This window comes from Podarcis cretensis (assembly GCF_951804945.1).
Source record: "Podarcis cretensis genome assembly, chromosome: 12".
Taxonomy (NCBI): domain Eukaryota; kingdom Metazoa; phylum Chordata; class Lepidosauria; order Squamata; family Lacertidae; genus Podarcis; species Podarcis cretensis.
Window position 1 is genome coordinate 54868632 of NC_137181.1, and position 17774 is coordinate 54886405.

At 42.0% G+C, this 17774-nt stretch overlaps 1 protein-coding gene across 1 annotated transcript in view; it reads left to right on the forward strand.

Moving 5' to 3' along the window:
• ITGA9 (integrin subunit alpha 9) overlaps nt 1-17475 on the forward strand; it is a 234436-nt gene extending 216961 nt beyond the window's left edge. Inside the window, exon 28 of the mRNA XM_079947527.1 lies at nt 16113-17475. Within this exon, the coding sequence (XP_079803653.1) occupies nt 16113-16211 (99 nt within the window). The 3' untranslated portion in view covers nt 16212-17475. The remainder of the gene's footprint in view (nt 1-16112) is intronic.
• Nucleotides 17476-17774: the final 299 nt, after the last annotated feature.

Here is a 17774-nt window from a genome sequence, read left to right on the forward strand (position 1 = left end):
AGGGAGGGTAGGGAGGGTGAATCTCCAGAGCCGTCTGCCTGGCTAATACCGGCTCCTCCCCTTATTTATAATGGGGCTGGCCTCACCTCCCAGCAATGAAACTTAATACTGCGGCTGGGCGTGAACGTCTGAATAATACTCTGAGAAGCAGGCCAGCCCCCTTCTACTAGCAAGTTCCCTGGGAACTGTAGTACCACATGCGATCCCGCAAAGGGCACCCACAATATATGATGTGAGTGCTCATTTTGTGATTTCCTGGGATTGTTTTGTTTATTTAGTTACAACATTTTTTGTTACCCTGCTCTTCAGTCAGGAAAGTATCTCAGAGCAGTTTACAAAGAGCAAAAATAATACAAGGTTGCATTTTTCCAAGTTATCCAACATCTTTTTAAAAATACTTATTTTTTTAAAGCCAACTTGTCCAAACTAAGCAAATAAAAAGCTGGAGCCCCAAATCACAAAAAAATAAGTTTTGCATTGTTGTGGTATGTGTGTTTTTTAAAAGCTGTCACTTAGCAGCTTTCTAACTTCCTCATAACTTTTTATGAGCTGCAGTTTGTTTCATAGTTGATAAATCCTGATACGTTCACCTCAAAATACTCCTCACCCCCTTTGCCATGACATGATATTTGAAACACAATACTAGCATATTTCAAATGTAGCTTTTATTTTTTATTTTTGGCAAATCTTTTGGACAAATATAATAGCTTAGTTTCTGACCCAGCATTTGTATGTTTCATTTATTTTCCGAGTGACGTTTAAATGTGGCCATCTTCTCCAAATGACTTCAGGTTATAATCACAAGCTTTATTCTGCATACTCAGAACTGTGTATCACAGTGAGGAAATCAATTGGAATAGGCAGAAGACTACTCTGGTGTAAGTGAGTACAGGATGACTTCTTGCGAACTGTCAAAATCACTCCACACACATGAAGGAATGATGGCAGATTATTATTATTTTAAAAGTCTCTGTACTGCCTATTTCTCCAAATAGGTTTGAGGAGACTAGCAACCCACCACTACAGGTGCACAACAGCTCTAGGGGGCTGATGTGTCATTGGCCCCCTCAATATTTGTTAGAAAGGGGCTGGGCCCACTCAGTGTTGAGGGGGGCCTAGTGTCACACACTTCAGTGGCCAGTTCCTCCGGAGCACTTGGCCTCATCCAGACAAAGTGACAGGTCCCCTCGATTTTTAGGGCAACCTGGATCCTCTGCACCCCAACACACATTCAAATTAATAAGTTAATAGTATCTATTTAACATCTAGAACTGAGCCAGCAAAAATTACACAACTGATCAAAGACTGTTTTAAGAAGCCAGGTCTTCACCAACCACCGGGAGCAATAGAGTAATGGGGCCTGGCAGAACTTGCTTGGCAAGGCCTTGCCAACTGACCCAAGTTGATACCAACTTTGCCTCCTGAGTAATGGGGCCTGGCAGAACTTGCTTGGCAAGGCCTTGCCAACTGACCCAAGTTGATACCAACTTTGCCTCCTGAGGTCAAGGGATTTGAAGCAGAACCTCAGATGATGAACTTTGTGGGACAATTGGATGGAAACTCCCATCTGCTTCCTTCATGTTTAGATTCGGCAAGCTCTATGAACTTGTACAGCTGAAGTTGATTACGTTAAGCCGGCTCTTTAAAAACATGCTTAATGCTTGCAACTTCTTCCTTCAAGAAAATGTGACTTCACAGTCAATACTCCTGATATCCATTACGTGTATCCATGGGGAGGATGGGCTTACGAAATTTGCAGTCACCATGAAGTCATGCAGTGAATGACTGGTTGGTAATTGGAGTGTGACTTTGCTGAGCTTTCCAGAACAGGGCATCTTCCAATATCTTCTAGTTCAGGAGTCAGCAGACTTTTTCATCAGGGGTCCGGTCCACTGTCCCTCAGACCTTGTGGGGAGCCAGACTATATTTTGGGGGGAAATATGAATGAATTCCTATGCCCCACACATAACCCAGAGATGCATTTTAAATAAAAGCACACATTCTGCTCATGTAAAAACATCAGGCAGGCCCCACAAATAACCCAGAGATGCATTTTAAATAAAAGGACACATTCTACTAAGGTAAAAACACACTGATTCCCGGACCGTACGCAGGCCGGATTTAGAAGGTGATTGGGCTGGATCTGGAACAGCCCATGTTCTAGTCCAAAACCTGTTCCAAGCAGGCATGGACTTTCCATCCTTTTGATGAGATGTGCACATGTACAAGGTACAAAGCTACATGAGTTAAGTGCAAAGGCCCAGTGGGTTCAGGCAGCTGCATCACTTGTTCAGCTTTGGCTAGCTCACAGCTGAACGTGTGAACAGACTCCATTGAAATGCATTATTTTGGGGGGTGACAAATCTGTTGTCATTCATTGGATGAACCTGCATGTATGAACAAATCCAAAGAGAATGAAATCAGAAGTCCTTTTGCACTCCAGGCAGTGTGAGACTTGCTGCTGAAGGAAAGGAGAAACCTGTGCTCTAAGCCTCAGTTTTTGTAAACCCATGAAGGTCTGAGCTTATGGTCCATGTAGGAAAAGGCTGTGCAAATTTCATCTACCATGCCCAGGGCATAGGAAGTTACAAATGAGCTAGTAGGAGCATTGACAGTTCTACTTTTTTAAAATTTTTAAAATAATAATATTTATTAAAGTTTCAAAAGAATTACAAAAATGAAAAAAGAAAAAGAAAAAGAAAAAATACAAAATACAGAAAAAGTAAAAAAGCAATTAAAAACATTTCAATCTTTCCATGTCTTGTCTTTCATTTACTTATTTCCCTGACCTCCTCACACCTCCCTCTTTTGTATTCTAGTTCAATTGTTGTTTCAGCAAGTCCTTACTCTTTTTACATTTATCTAAATACTTTATCGTAATATATTATAACTTTATATTTTTACATGTTAACAATCCATTTTTATATACTCCTTAACCACCTTATTGCTAAAACCACTTAGCTTCATTCCAACCTCCCTCTAGCATTCCTTAATTTTACAGTGTTTCTGTAAATAGACTTTAAATTTTTTCCAATCTTCTTCTACCGACTCTTCTCCCTGGTCTTGGATTCTGCCAGTCATTTCCGCCAGTTCCATGTACTCCATCACCTTCATCTGCCATTCTTCCTGGGTGGGTACATCTTGTGTCTTCCAATACTTCGTGATGAGTATTCTTGCTGCTGTTGTGGCGTACATAAAGAAAGTTCTATCCTTCTTTGACACCAATTGGCCGACCATGCCCAGACAGTTCTACTGTATGCACAAACACTGTGACAGATTCGGTAGAGAAACGAGGTGGATTATGCACAGTTGCCACTTCATAGAAATAGGAACTTGGTTAAGCCTTTCCTTATTCTTCACTGTATTTCCATTTATCCTTCACAAGTAATTGCACTTTGTTGGTGGTCTGGGTATATGCTTGCAAAGGCAACACATCGTCTGCAATCATGTGGGTAAACAGTCTATCTGATTTTAAAGTTTGTCCAATGGGGACACTGCATACATCAAAAACCAGTTACACAGTCTAGCTTTTATCTTGGCACCAGATAAACATATTTAATCCACTGGCAAGCAAGAAGTCCTTTTGTGGTGCAGCAGACCTTTCAAAATATCCAGTATTCTTAAGAACCCAAGCCAAGACACACTATATATGCCAACTTTAAAATTGCAAATAAGTGCATATGATTATAAAATTCTCAGACATATAAACTTAAAAGAGCAGATACATTTTAAAAATAAACAACTGTTCCATAGGTCCATCGTTCTGAGAACTGGGAGGTATTAATTCCTTGATATGCATTTACCCCTGGTTGAACCAAGCAGAGAACAATTGTTTATGCTAGTAATTATGGAAAAGATACAATTTTCTGTCAAATATTCTGTATTTTTGGCAGACAAAATGAACCATTTGCATTACTCTTTTATTGAGCTCAGTGATACTAGTTAAACTTTAGCCTAAATATAGAGTTTTTAAAGCAGTGCCAGAAATTTTGTAATATTTTTTGTATCCTTTTGGAGGAAAAAAAGAGTAGCATATTTAATAAATCATTTGCCTGACAGTGATACAGCATTTAGCTACTACCGTGTTCCCGCTGCGTTTTGCGAAATATGAATGTACTTATCTTGTTATTCAACTATATTTTGCTCTTCTCATTTCTGAAGAGTAAAAATTGGGCAAAACACTTCCTGGGGTTTATCACCTTCATTATAAAGGCAGGATTTTGTCAACTAATAGTTAACTCCCACTGATCTCAGTAATCATGTTAATCATGTCCTTATGATCTCCCATTAATCTCAATGATAATTTGAAAGGGCTTTGTGAGAGTCATGCCTGATATCCAGAAAAAATATTAAAATCTAAAACTTTCAGTGTTAACACATTTTTGTTAATACAGATTCATACATATGGCCTAAAATGATTATCTAAACTCATTCATTTTAAATGGAATTGATGAAGAAAGCAATATGATCTGAAAGTCATAACTTTCAAACTATGGCTGTGTTTGAAGGCTCATCTGTGGCCTTGTAAACCATGGTTTATAATGCTGTGGATGAGCACCATGGCTGTACATTCCTCCCTCCCTCCTTCCTCCCTCCTGTCACATGATCACGTCTGAGCTTCTTGTCCTGGTTTGTTAACTGACATAAAGCCAGTTTCCCAGTTTGGATGTAATCGGGAACTCAAGCTTAACACAAGTCAAGATTTCTGTACCAAAGCCAGTGGCAGCAGGGCGGGTTTGGAGTGTGCAGCCATAACTCATCCATGGTTTCACAAACCATGGTTTATTAAGATGCAGATGACTGTCCAAATGTGTAATATTAAGCGAAACAGATTTTTTAAAAAATAGTTCATCTTTATTCTGTTTGTATGAAGGACTGTTCCTTCCCATTCCCTGTCCTCTCTTGACATAGATAAAGAGTGTCAGGTGAATGGGAGAAGGGGGCATGTTTTATTTTTGTGCAGTTGTTGTAGTTAATATGGGCTGAATAGAGAATGTGCACATGCGGCAGTGATTGTGCACATTCCCACGGCATAGGGAATGTGCACAAAGGGACATGGATAGGAAATATTGTCAGGTCAACATGCATAGGTTCCAACCTTAACTAAGGACTCTTTCCAATGCTGCAGTTATACTCATCCAACAGACTTTCTTTCATGCAGTGGAACTTCCTTTTCCTCTCCTGTCCCTCCCAGCACACCTTGCACCCTAAAAATCAGCTCCAGAGGAGTGAGTAGAGGTGTTTTTTTTTTTTTTTTTTGTAGGTATAGGCAGAGCAGAAGAAACAGAAGTCCTGTTGCACCAACAGAACTCTGCTTCAGCTGCATTGAATACAACCCTATAATCCCAACATGTAGAAATATGACAATCATACATAGGAAATGGAAGGGTCTTGAGAAGTATCTGTATCTGTAACTACTAAAATTTCAGTAAATAACTCCAAGAAAGTGGAAGTATTCACCTTGTTGGCATATAAGTATTTCACCAGTTTTATCTTCTTGGTCATCCTCTGAATCTGTGAATCGAAAGGATATTTTCCCCTATACAGTGCCTTCCCTTTCACTTTTCCTGAGCTGTTTCTTTTGGCAGTTCAGTGGATATTTAAGCCTTTCATTGCCTGTTCTTGTTGTGGTGATTAATTGCTGTTTAGTCCCAGCCACCTATTTTGGGTTTGAGACATCTATTTTTGAAGGCAGGGAGAGAGAGATTTCAAAGACTAAAATCTGCATTTTAGTTATTGCATTATTTCCCGCCTTTGAAATGCCTGCAAATTAATTCCCAACTTGCCTTTATTTATGCTTCAAACAGAAATGCAATTTTTACCACCTCTAAAAAGTTATATTTAAAGAATTCAGTAGATGGCAGTGTAACTATACTGGATGATGTTGATTTTGCTTAGCTAAAGGATCTGGGAATTGACTTTTGCATTCAAACTTCGCATTAGTGCCATTTCTGCTGGGACTCAGTTACATTGCTAGTACTATGTGGCGACAATGTTCAGTTCTGCTTTTCAATTTTAACTGGGAAAAATGGAGAATTGTTAGCAGAAGTTGTCAGGTGGCTTTTGCTGCTTCCCTGAAGCAGGGAAATTGACCATCATGCTATGTTGAAGCAAGGGGACAGATTTTCCCTTGGCTTTGTTTCTGTACAACACAAAGCATGTTGTTGTTGTTTAGTTGTTTAGTTGTGTCCGACTCTTCGTGACCCCATGGACCAGAGCACGCCAGGCACTCCTGTCTTCCACTGCCTCCCGCAGTTTGGTCAAACTCATACTGGTAGCTTCGAGAACACTGTCCCACCATCTCGTCCTCTGTCGTCCCCTTCTCCTTGTGCCCTCCATCTTCCCCAACATCAGGGTCTTTCCCAGGGAGTCTTCTCTTTTCATGAGATGGCCAAAGTATTGAAGCCTCAGCTTCACAATCTGTCCTTCCAGTGAGCACTCAGGACTGATTTCCTTAAGAATGGATAGGTTTGTTCTTCTTGCAGTCCATGGGACTCTCAAGAGTCTCCTCCAGCACCAGAATTCAAAAGCATCAATTCTTCGGCGATCAGCCTTCTTTATGGTCCAGCTCTCACTTCCATACATCACTACTGGGAAAACCATAGCTTTAACTATACGGACCTTTGTTGGCAAGGTGATGTCTCTGCTTTTTAAGATGCTGTCTAGGTTTGTCATTGCTTTCCTCCCAAGAAGCAGGCATCTTTTAATTTCGTGACTGCTGTCACCATCTGCAGTGATCATGGAGCCCAATAAAGCATAGCATAGTATTATAGATGGAGCACCTAATTGTATGCACAGTCATATGCAAACATATGTATCTTCTACACACACATAAGAACATTCAGTTCACTAAGAGACCCAACAAAGTTTGAGTTATCAACTGCATCTGATAATCAGGTTAAAGGTACTCTGAGTAGTATATATGAGATTAAAACTGTTTTGGAATCATCAGGACACAGTGGTCGGGTAGAATGGAAACGAGATATGTTGATGACAATTTCAGAGGAAAAACATGTCTAGATTTGGAAGAATGTCTCATGTTCTACTGTATGTATGAATTTTAAAGAGGATTTGTGAATGACGAAAAAGCTTATGGCACCAACTGGATTAAATGACAATAATTTAAAAAGGCAGGCTTGGAAGCAATTGATATAATTAAACAATCAATGGCCTTTTAATCTTCATTTGGTGGGGGGTATGCTTATTTTTACTATGTTATATATTTTTTGTGTTTTGATATTGTAAACTGCCCTGTGGTCCTTGGATGAAGGGCGGTATAGAAATGTTAATAATAATATTAATAATAATAATAATAATAATAATAATAATAATAATAATAAGTTAAAAAATAGCTGTAGTGGTGAAAACTAGTTAAAATATATTGTTATAGTACTGCAACATTTTTGTAGCATTGAAGAATGCTTTTGACTTCATTTTCTTGCACACGTCTAATATTTGAATAAAAGAAAAATGAATAGGAAATATAATAAAAGGTAGCAGTAGGGAACAAAAGATCAGTGCAGAAAAATATGACATTGTGATTTTCAGAAAATTCTATCCCAATTTATAATGCTCATTTTCAGGTTATAATGCTCATTTTCCTGGAAGTGGGTCCAAATCTCTTCGCCCCTACCCCGCCCATCCTGTTTATTTCTTTTTTATTAATAAGTTTTTATTTGCAGATTTTATTTTGATTTCCCCCTGCTTATTTCTTGACATTGATTGGTGGTTCAGAGGCAGCTAATACTCATTATTTTCCTTTCATAGAGCAATGATCTGCAGATGGAAAGAATTATCCAGAATAAAGCAACAGGTTTTTGAACCGTTGCCAAATACTTAACACAGATTGCATGTTGTGAATATGGGAGTAGTGACTTTTTGTACAATCAAGCTAATTGCTTCAAATGGGGGATATTCAGAAGTACTGTAGTGCACTTTTTACAATGACAAGCCTGACCATCACTTTCACCTGGAACAGAAATAAGCACTGGCAAATTGTCCAGTGCTCAGACGGGGAGAAATTATAATAAATAATAACTGCAAATGAAGAGAAAGTGTAAACACTAACAAGCTGAGCTGAGCTAAGACTGAGTTAGAGAGGTATGTACTTGCAAGCCAGGAAGCAGTTAGAATACCTGTAAGGCAGTAATTTGAAACAGTGAATGGTGTCTGTCTGTTCTGGAATGTGAGCTAAAATGCAACCCATTTTGTAATAGATGCTCTTACTTTTGCAATTAAACATCCCAAATGTACAGCGTTGATTACTGGTGAAATGGAAATTTCTCTAGAAATATTTAATAGATGCTTGTTGAGATACACACACACACACTTTTTGGCGGCGGGGGAACAAACAGCCAAAAAAGCAGTCTTTGTTCTTGCTGTTGATCTGATGCTTTTTCTCCCCAAAATTGCTTTCCCTTTATCTTTTTCACCCCGCTTCCCCAGAAACATTGTATTATTTATATTCTCCATCTTGATCTCTTTGTTTTTTTATGCTCACCCAAAACAACAGAATATATTGAATATATTCAATGCTAATAGGATCAATGCTGGCCCCTTGCCCCATGTTTAGTCATCTCAGGTGGGACCAGTCATTTTTGCTTAATCAGAAAAGCTTCGGGGGAAAGACATTGCATTCCCACTGGGCCATTCTCAAGGAAGAACGCTGCTGTATCTTATTGCAGGCTTATTTTGGACTTCTTTTCAAAATTCTTCTTTTCCAAGCCCTCTTCTGACCTGTATTTGTCAGTTAAGTGCCCCCCTCCCCTCCAAACGTTAAAAAGTTCACAAAGATCACAAAAAGCCTTGAGGAATTGTAGCACCCCCGAAACCTACAAAAATAAGCTAGGCCCACCCCTAAAACAAGATACATCCCACACATAGTTTATGCCACCCAAATTACCACTGGAGAAGAGAGACCCTTTCTGAACCATCATTAATCAGCCTTGATCGTCTTATCTTTTACTGATTCGAGCCCTTTTCAGATGTTATATGAACAAGGGGCAGAAGGTTAGGAATCCGCAAGCCCAGATCTCCATACATTAATTATATTGTTTTCTCCTGCTATGGAGGGTAAGACTCGAACCAAAGGCTTCAAGTTAAAAGAAGGGAGATTCCCTATGCTATCAAGATTCTTGCTTTTCTTGGGCCATGCATTTTTTCATTATCTTTCGGAATCTGCATGTTGTGAATGGATCACAGGGCAAATATTGGAGCTGTCCCTTAATTTTGCATGTTAGCTTAAAATGGTAAAGCACACACTTTAAAGAATTTTGTTTCAATTAAATGCCTATATGAGAGTGCCTTATCTCTGCTGATCTCCCTCTATTCTGGCCTGGTTTCAGAGCACTTAACAGAGATTACAGCAAAATCAACAGCAGCAGAGATTGCAGCAAATCTTTGGTTTCCTAGCAGGATCACCTGTAGATTCTCGGTTTCATGCTTCATTAATATTTATTAACTTTTCCAACTCATTTTAATGCTTGTGGGAAGCCCTGTGCACATATTCTTGATCCAGTTGTGAAATAATACAAGTGCCTGAAATTGTTGCAACAAACTTTTAAAGATAATTCCTGAAGCAGATGTTTCGCAAGCCGACATTTTTTTTATTAAAAGAACAGTAGGAAGTAGTCTGTTCTTGCTTGTTTGGCCCTGGAGGAAATTAAAATGCATTTCTGTAATTTTGATCGTAACTTCTACAAGTGTAGATTTTAATGTTCAAAGTATGCGGTTTGCGTGAAGAATAGGCACCTTTAGGGCTCCGCAAGCAGTTTTAAAGGACAATAAATCAAATGCCTTTGCATATTTTAGGAACGCAAGTAATGTGGCAATTGTGTTATTCAATAGTTGAAGTGTTTCAGTACTTTGAAAAGTAACTATGTAGTAACGATATTCCCAATATGAACAGTCTTGCAATCCTGTACACGCTTACCTGGGAGTAGGGATGTAAGAAGGCATTGTTTTCCATTCTGCGTTGTACCCATCATATGCAGCCCTGTTTCTCTTCCCCTGCAATTTCTCTTCTGCCCCAAACTGCGCTATTCATCCCTGTTGCAAGCTCACTTAGCTTAAGTAATTAATTATGCAACTCATATAAATTATATTGTTACATTATTCCACCCCATTCATTTCGATACAGAGTTAAATGCAATGCAAGTCATTCATTTGGTGTGTTTGTGTGTGCATTGACAGGTGTAATGTATAATTTGAGAACTGAGAACAACAACAGCGAATACCAAATGTATTCACTGGATTCACTGGATTCACTGGACCAATGAGTGAACCTGGGCAGTCTCCACACTGTTTTGTTTTCACCAGAATTGTCTGATATCCCTACCTGCGACTAAGTCCCATTGCACTCAGTGGTGCTTACTCCTGAGTAGACTTATTTAACATGAATTGGCAGGTGGTGGATCAGGATCAGGACATTTTACACCTTGAAGCAAACTTCAAGATGGTGCCCACACTGTTCCATGTTCAGAAGTCCGTAGCTAAGGGTGATGCCTCACTTTGCCTAATGGTAAGGTAAAGGTAAAGGGACCCCTGACCATTAGGTCCAGTCATGACCGACTCTGGGGTTGCGGCGCTCATCTTGCTTTATTGGCCGAGGGAGCCGGCATACAGCTTCCGAGTCATGTGGCCAGCATGACTAAGCCGCTTCTGGCAAACCAGAGCAGCGCACGGAAACGCCGTTTACCTTCCCGCCAGAGCAGTACCTATTTATTTACTTGCACTTTCGAACTGCTAGGTTGGCAGGAGCAGGAACCAAGCACTGGGAGCTCACCCTGTTACAGGGATTTGAACCACCGACCTTCTGATTGGCAAGTCCTAGGCTCTGTGGTTTAACCCACAGCACCACCCGCGTCCCTTTGTCTAATGGTAGAGCCAGCCTTAATCAGAATCTACTTGTAGAGATCTCTGAGTGACTTAGAATCGTAGTGTTAGAAGGGACCCTGAGGACCGTCTAGTCCAACCCCTCGAGTGCAGGAATATGCAGCCTTCCCATGTGGGGATAGAACCTGTGACCTTGGTATTACCAGCACCACACTCCAACCAATTGAGCTGCCCTTGAAGTAGGTCAGCAAAGTTTTCTGACACACACTTTCTTTACAACAGTAACAACAAAATGGCAGACAACTCTCCCAGCCAAAAAAAACCCCCATACTGCTGAAATGAAGAAAGTTGTGGGGGCATAATAGCTACAGACTGTGAGCTCATTTCAGTCCTGGTATTCAATTCCTGGGCTCTGAATTCTTTAGCCTTTTGTACTTGGGTCTCTGGAGTCTATTTTAATAAATGAGATCCTACACACCTGATGTCTATGCAGCCCTGATGTATAGGGTGATGCTTTAGATGGCAAGTAGAAAACCTCATGATTAATTTTCCTGTGAGGGTGGGTGGGAATTCCCTACAATACAATAATCTTTACTGTCATTGTCCCATACAGAACAACGAAATTGAAAAAATCTACACCAGACATTCAAAAACCAACAAGCCTGCTATCCCAGCTATCCCAGCCTGGTTAGTCCCCTAAAAACTCTGATACCCCATAATTAAATACAATATACTCCCATAGAGACTACCTAGACTGAGTTTAAAACCAAAATCACATTTGGATAGAAACTGTTTCTCAGGCGGCTAGTCCTAGTCTTTATAACCCTGTACCTTCTTCCAGAAGGCAGAAGCTGAAAGAGATCATTTCCGGGGTGCGCACTATCCTGCACTATCTCTGCAGCTTTCTTATGGCACCTGGAAGCATAGATTTGATCCAAGGTGGGAAGAGTGCACCCCTACATTCCCTACACACACACTTTAGGGAGAACTGGAAGCCAGAAACCTTCTCTCTGACATTCTAGTTTTCCATTTAATCCAGTATGCTGTTATCCCCGTGGTGAGTCCAAAAGCAGGACATTAGCACGACAGCATCTCTCCCCTCCCCCTTTGTGTCTCCCAGCTATCTAGGTTGGTAGCCATCCCTACAACGTGGTCCATACTTTAAAGCAGACACTGGTGCCGGGAACACCATATGGATAACCTCTTCCCAAATGCCCAGCATCACATTAAAAAGAGCTGAAAAAGGTCACAGACAAGGGAATTCTGGACTTTTGCTCAGTATTTAACTTGATAAAAGATTTTCAGTTTAAAAGCCATGTTGAATAGAACCGTAGCTGGATCAAATCTAATGTACAAAGGCATTTTAAATATGTTCCATCCTGGGGAAGAGCAGGCGAAAACATCACACCCTGCAGGAGGGTGAGAGCAGGTTTAAAACAGTAGGAATAACATAAATGTTTAATTACAATGAACAAAATATTGACTTAATGATTGCAATGGCATGCTGCTATGTTTGAGTAATTACTCCTGAACGGTTACCCAAACCTCTTTATTGCAATCATTTTTGTTTATGGGAAGGACATAAAAATCCCAGTCAGGAAGAGAAGACTCAAAATGTTCACACAAATCAAATTGTTTTAGTCGGGGTGGGGACTTGTAAAACTACTGATTAATATTAAATGGCCAGCAAAAATGGCAACTCTGCAACTTCTTCATTGAACAGAAGGGTTTGAAATTCCCTTAAAGGCAGCAGATATGATTTCCCATTAGAAAGAGAAAGCACAAAAAAATGTGTTCTTATGTAGTTCCCATTGGGCAGGAGAAGTTTCTGGTGTTTGCCCTCACAAGCCTATGGTCGTACAAGTGTGCTTCCCACTTGGACAGTTCACCCCAAATTACTATCACGTGTGAAGTATAAAACTTGTTAGCTATAGGGCAGGCTTCCTCAACCTCGGCCCTCCAGATGTTTTGAGACTACAATTCCCATCATCCCTGACCGCTGGTCCTGCTAGCTAGGGTTCATGGAAGTTGGAGGCCAAAAGCATATGGAGGGCTGAAGTTGAGGAAACCTGCTACAGGGGATCATTAGATACAAGTAGTTTCAAAATCACTCTTCTAAAATAAGAAGTGCTCTTGAATTTTTCCCTAAAATGAAAATGGACGTCATTTTGGAAGGTCCTGTTGAGGTGAAAGATCTGCAAGAATCTCTAAGGGAAGTGTAAAAAAATAAATGAATCCTAATGTGAGTAGCAACATCTCCCCGTTTTCCCCATACTCACTTTTAAGCATTGTTGCCAAATGTATCCTAAAGCAAAATGTGAGGAGTCAGTGAGAATGTGGAAACATCATGAAGAACTTGAAAGGGAAGAATCTGTCAGATTAGCAACATTTCTCAGTGGTTTTTTAAACGTCTCCAAATGCAACTTCAGGGGAAATTTGGTTTGAACCGCTGACAAGAGAAGCCTCTGCTAATAGGAGTGTCTCTCAACTCAGGTTGATTTCTGGACTGAGCTCTGTGTGTGTGTGTGTGTGTGTGTGTGTGTGGAGAAACTCCTCTCGTTTCTATGCATTTGTTTCTTCAGAAGAAAGGTGGGCACAAGGTGGTGTATATTTTTTGCAGGACAAGGCATCGGACTTCCCATATCCCAACCCATATAAATAAGAGACCAATAAGACTGGGTTTGGGGTCAAAACAGGCCACAACTTTATTGAATACAGATGTAAGAGGTTTGGCTTGGGCATGGGGCAATCTAGATACAGTGGTGCCCCGCAAGACGAACGCCTCGCAAGACGGAAAACCCGCTAGACGAAAGGGTTTTCCATTTTGGAGGCGCTTCGCAAAATGAATTTCCCTATGGGCTTGCTTTGCAAGACGAAATGTCTTGCGAGTTTTTCCGACCTTTTTTCCCTCCCCCCCCTTTTTCTAAGCCACTAAGCCGCTTATCAGCTGATCCGATAAGCCGCTAAAAGCCGCTAAGCCGCTATTAGCGCTAAGCCACTAAGCCGTCAATGGGCTTGCTTCGCAAGACGAAAAAACCGCTAGACGAAGAGAATCGCGGAACGGATTCTTTTCGTCTTGCGAGGCACCACTGTACTTCTGGCCTGCCGGAAGTGACGCATAGTCAATCCAGGCGAGGGTTCCTAAGACTTACATCGAATAGGGTAACCCCCACAGGGACTGCTGTCTGGGGGAGTGCCTTCGGCCCTGGCCCCCCTCGGCATGTGGACATGGCCACTCCCCCCGGATCCCTTTAACGGGATACCCCAGCGTTTGGAGGGGCAGGCGGAGACTACAACCTCCCCTCCATCCATCCAAAACAAGGGTGACCCCCATAGCCACAGCAAAGTCATTGCCTATCAGTGTAAACTGATGGGGGAAAACCCAGCGCAGGAACAAACAGGCTGGGTCCCAGGTGCTGGCTGCTTAAATGGGCAGGGGGCGGATCTGAGGGAAGCCCACAATCGGCTCCATTGGCTCCGCCCCTGACTCCGCCCATGTCCTAGCCTGCATCCCCATTCGCCAATGCAGGGCGCAGGCTAAGATCCGGCTCCTGATAGGCTTATGCCCCCTCCATCTATCAGGAAGGGCACTGCCATTTGAATTCCACCATCGTGGCCCCAGTGAAGCCTCTTCCGTCCAGCAGCGCTGCTGCACCAAGAGGGGTGAGCGGACTTACCTCACCCAATTTATCCTCACAGCAACTCTGTAACATACATTAGGTTGGGAGGTGGTACAATTCATGGCTGAGGGAGTTGTGTTTAGCAGCAACTTGGTGGAATTGTGCATTGTGGTGTAGGAGGTAAGCCTCTTGCTAACCAATTATTTGCTAGCCTAAGAAATCTGAGGATTAGCTGTAAGTACAGATCTTAATAATACAACCTGCTCACAGGGAAAGAAACAACAACTGTTCTTCTTGTTGCTGTACCAGCTACAGTGGTGCCTCGCAAGACGAAAAGAATCCGTTCCGCGAGTCTCTTCATCTAGCGGTTTTTTTGTCTTGCGAAGCAAGCCCATTGACGGCTTAGCAGATTAGTGCTATTAGCGGTTTAGCGGCTTTTAGCGGCTTTTAGCGGCTTATCGGCTTATCGGATAAGCGGATAAGCGGCTTAGCGGCTTAGAAAAAGGGGGGAGGGGAAAAAACCTGCAGGAACTCGCAAGACATTTTCGTCTTGCGAAGCAAGCCCGTAGGAAATTCGTTTTGCGAAGCACCTCCAAAACGGAAAATTCTTTCATCTAGCGAGTTTTCCGTCTTGCGAGGCATTCATCTTGCGGGGCACCACTGTATTGTCCTGATACTACTGTTGTTGCCAACCCCCTCCGCCACTTTTCACGCTAGCAACCACAACCATCCATTATTTTTTTTTCTGAACACCACCACACATATGCAAACACAATGACCATATATATCTTATTTGCACATGCATGTGAAATTAAAAAGGCAATGAGCAGCAGTTTGGTCAGGGGTCCCTTTACCTTTACCTTTAAAGTGCCCTGGATGGTTAGGTCCAGTGAAAGGCACCTATAGGGTGCTGTGCTCATCTCGCTTTTCAGGCCGAGGGAGCTGCCATTTGTCCACAGACAGCTTTCCGGGTCAGAGGCGGAAGGGGGAAGGGGGAAATAGATACTGTGGATCCCTCAGACCAAACATCAACCCAGATATCTGATCCCATGCACACAGTGGCGTAGCGTGGGGGGTGCAGGGGGGGCCGGCCGCACCGGGCGCAACATCTGGGGGTTAGGGTTAGGGGGTGCAAATCCACGGGTTTGGGGGCGCTAATCCACGGGTTAGGGGGCACAAATTACTTGCCTTGCCCCGGATGCTGACAACCCACGCTACGCGACTGCATGCACATCTGTGCAAGGTATTGTACCATCCAATCATCCCTCAAATCCCATTCAAGTTACAGTGGTGCCCCGCAAGACGAATGCCTCGCAAGACGAAAAACCCGCTAGACGAAAGGGTTTTCCGTTTTTCGAGGCGCTTTGCAAGACGAATTTCCCTATGGGCTTGCTTCGCAAGATGAAAACGTCTTGCGAGTCTTGCGAGTTTTTTCCCTTTTCTCCTCTTTTTCTAAGCCGCTAATAGCCGCTAACAGGGATGCTTCGCAAGACGAAAAAACCGCTAGACGAAGAGACTCGCGGAACAGATTATTTTCGTCTTTCGAGGCACCACTGTACTGGAACACCAGTACAAAAAATTCATCTTAAGGACTTTGCAAATTATGATGCGTGTGTATCAGAAATGCACTCTTCATGAAGTTTTCTTTTTCACTTGCAGATGGGCTTCTTCCGCAGAAAATACAAAGAGATCATTGAGGCTGAGAAGAACAGGCAAGAAAATGAAGACAGCTGGGACTGGGTGCAGAAAAGTCAGTAAGCTTCTGGAGGGGAACCTTGAAAGCCCGTTCATGTGATACACACTCGCTACCCTATTGATCCTGCTCTTGTATCTTCCATATGTGGAAGAAGGAATCTTCTCCAGATTTTTCGGAGGCTCTGTTGACGCTGTTGTTCATCATGATCTTAAGCTAGGGAATGTATTCTGAGGCAACCACTGCAGGCATGTCAGGTGACTGGAGCAATTTGTACTTCCTGGAAGAGATGAACCTTGATAACCGAGCTGCAGTGCAGAACAATATTTATGAATCCAACATTTGTGGTATATACCCTCAGGGGAAGACTGTTGCCTAAAAAAAGTATTTTTTATAAATATAAGCTTTTTATACTGATTTTGACTTTTTATATATTTGTATCAATGTTTTATGTTTTCTATTGAATAGCTTTATATATATATATAGTTCACTAACAGTGCAGTCTTGTACACGTCTACTTACAAGTAAGTCCCATTGAATTCAATGGGACTTCCCTCCAGGTAAGCGGGTGTAGGACCGCAGCTTAAAGCACTGATATCCAGCTGAAGTCTTGGACATGCATATATCATCCATACTGTACATTTGAACTTCAGTGCAGAAGAGGCAAGCAGATGAAATGAGATGCACACTACGGACGCAATCCACTAGCCTTGGTGATGTTGTATATAAAGCCTTCAGTGGCACTAAGCCAAAATCCTTTCATTAAAAAGGTGTGTGTGGGGAGGGAAGGAAAATATTTGAGTTGGGAGCTAAAGAACCATAAATGCTGCTCACATTGGATTTTGTGTGTGTGTGTGATTCTGCTTTTCAGGGATCGGTCTATAAAGTATGTCACATTCTGGTTTTGTTTTGAAAATACACCACCCTTTTAAATCTCCCTTCCCACTTGGATGCAGATATGTCACGCCATTCTTCCCTAGGAGACCCTTTTCTAAAATAAGAAGCAGCACTTTTACAATTTCCAGAACAACCCCCCAGCAGTGTTTTTAGGTAGGACTTGAGTGATACCATTTCTTTGCACTTCAAGCATGGCTTGGGGAGTGAGTGACGCACCAAACTGAACACTGCTTGATTGACAGCCCCTCCTGGTTTTGCAGTCTCAGGCAGGCAGCATGGACAGAAGGCATCCTGAAACTTTGTTGACAGCTTCTGAGCTGTGCTTAGTATAAGAGGGTTGAATATGGAGCCTGCCTGATGTGTAAGGGCAGGATTCAGGTTGACAAATTCAGAAATTCCATTTAGAATAAAATAAGAAACTTACTTCTTCTTTTTTTGCAATTTCCTTCCCTTAAATGGTTGGTCTATTTTTTTTTTTAATGTACCATTCTCTGTCTAGAACAAAGATGAAGGCAAATCAGAGGTCATGGGAAAAGAAGGCATGGGTTGAGGGATGTGAAGAAACTGTATTTAATGCAGAGTATGGGGAAGGGCGAGGGACATGGGTGGTGCTGTGGGTTAAACCACAGAGCCTAGGACTTGCCCATCAGAAGGTTGGCGGTTTGAATCCCCACGACAGGGTGAGCTCCTGTTGCTCGGTCCCTGCTCCTGCCAACCTAGCAGTTCGAAAG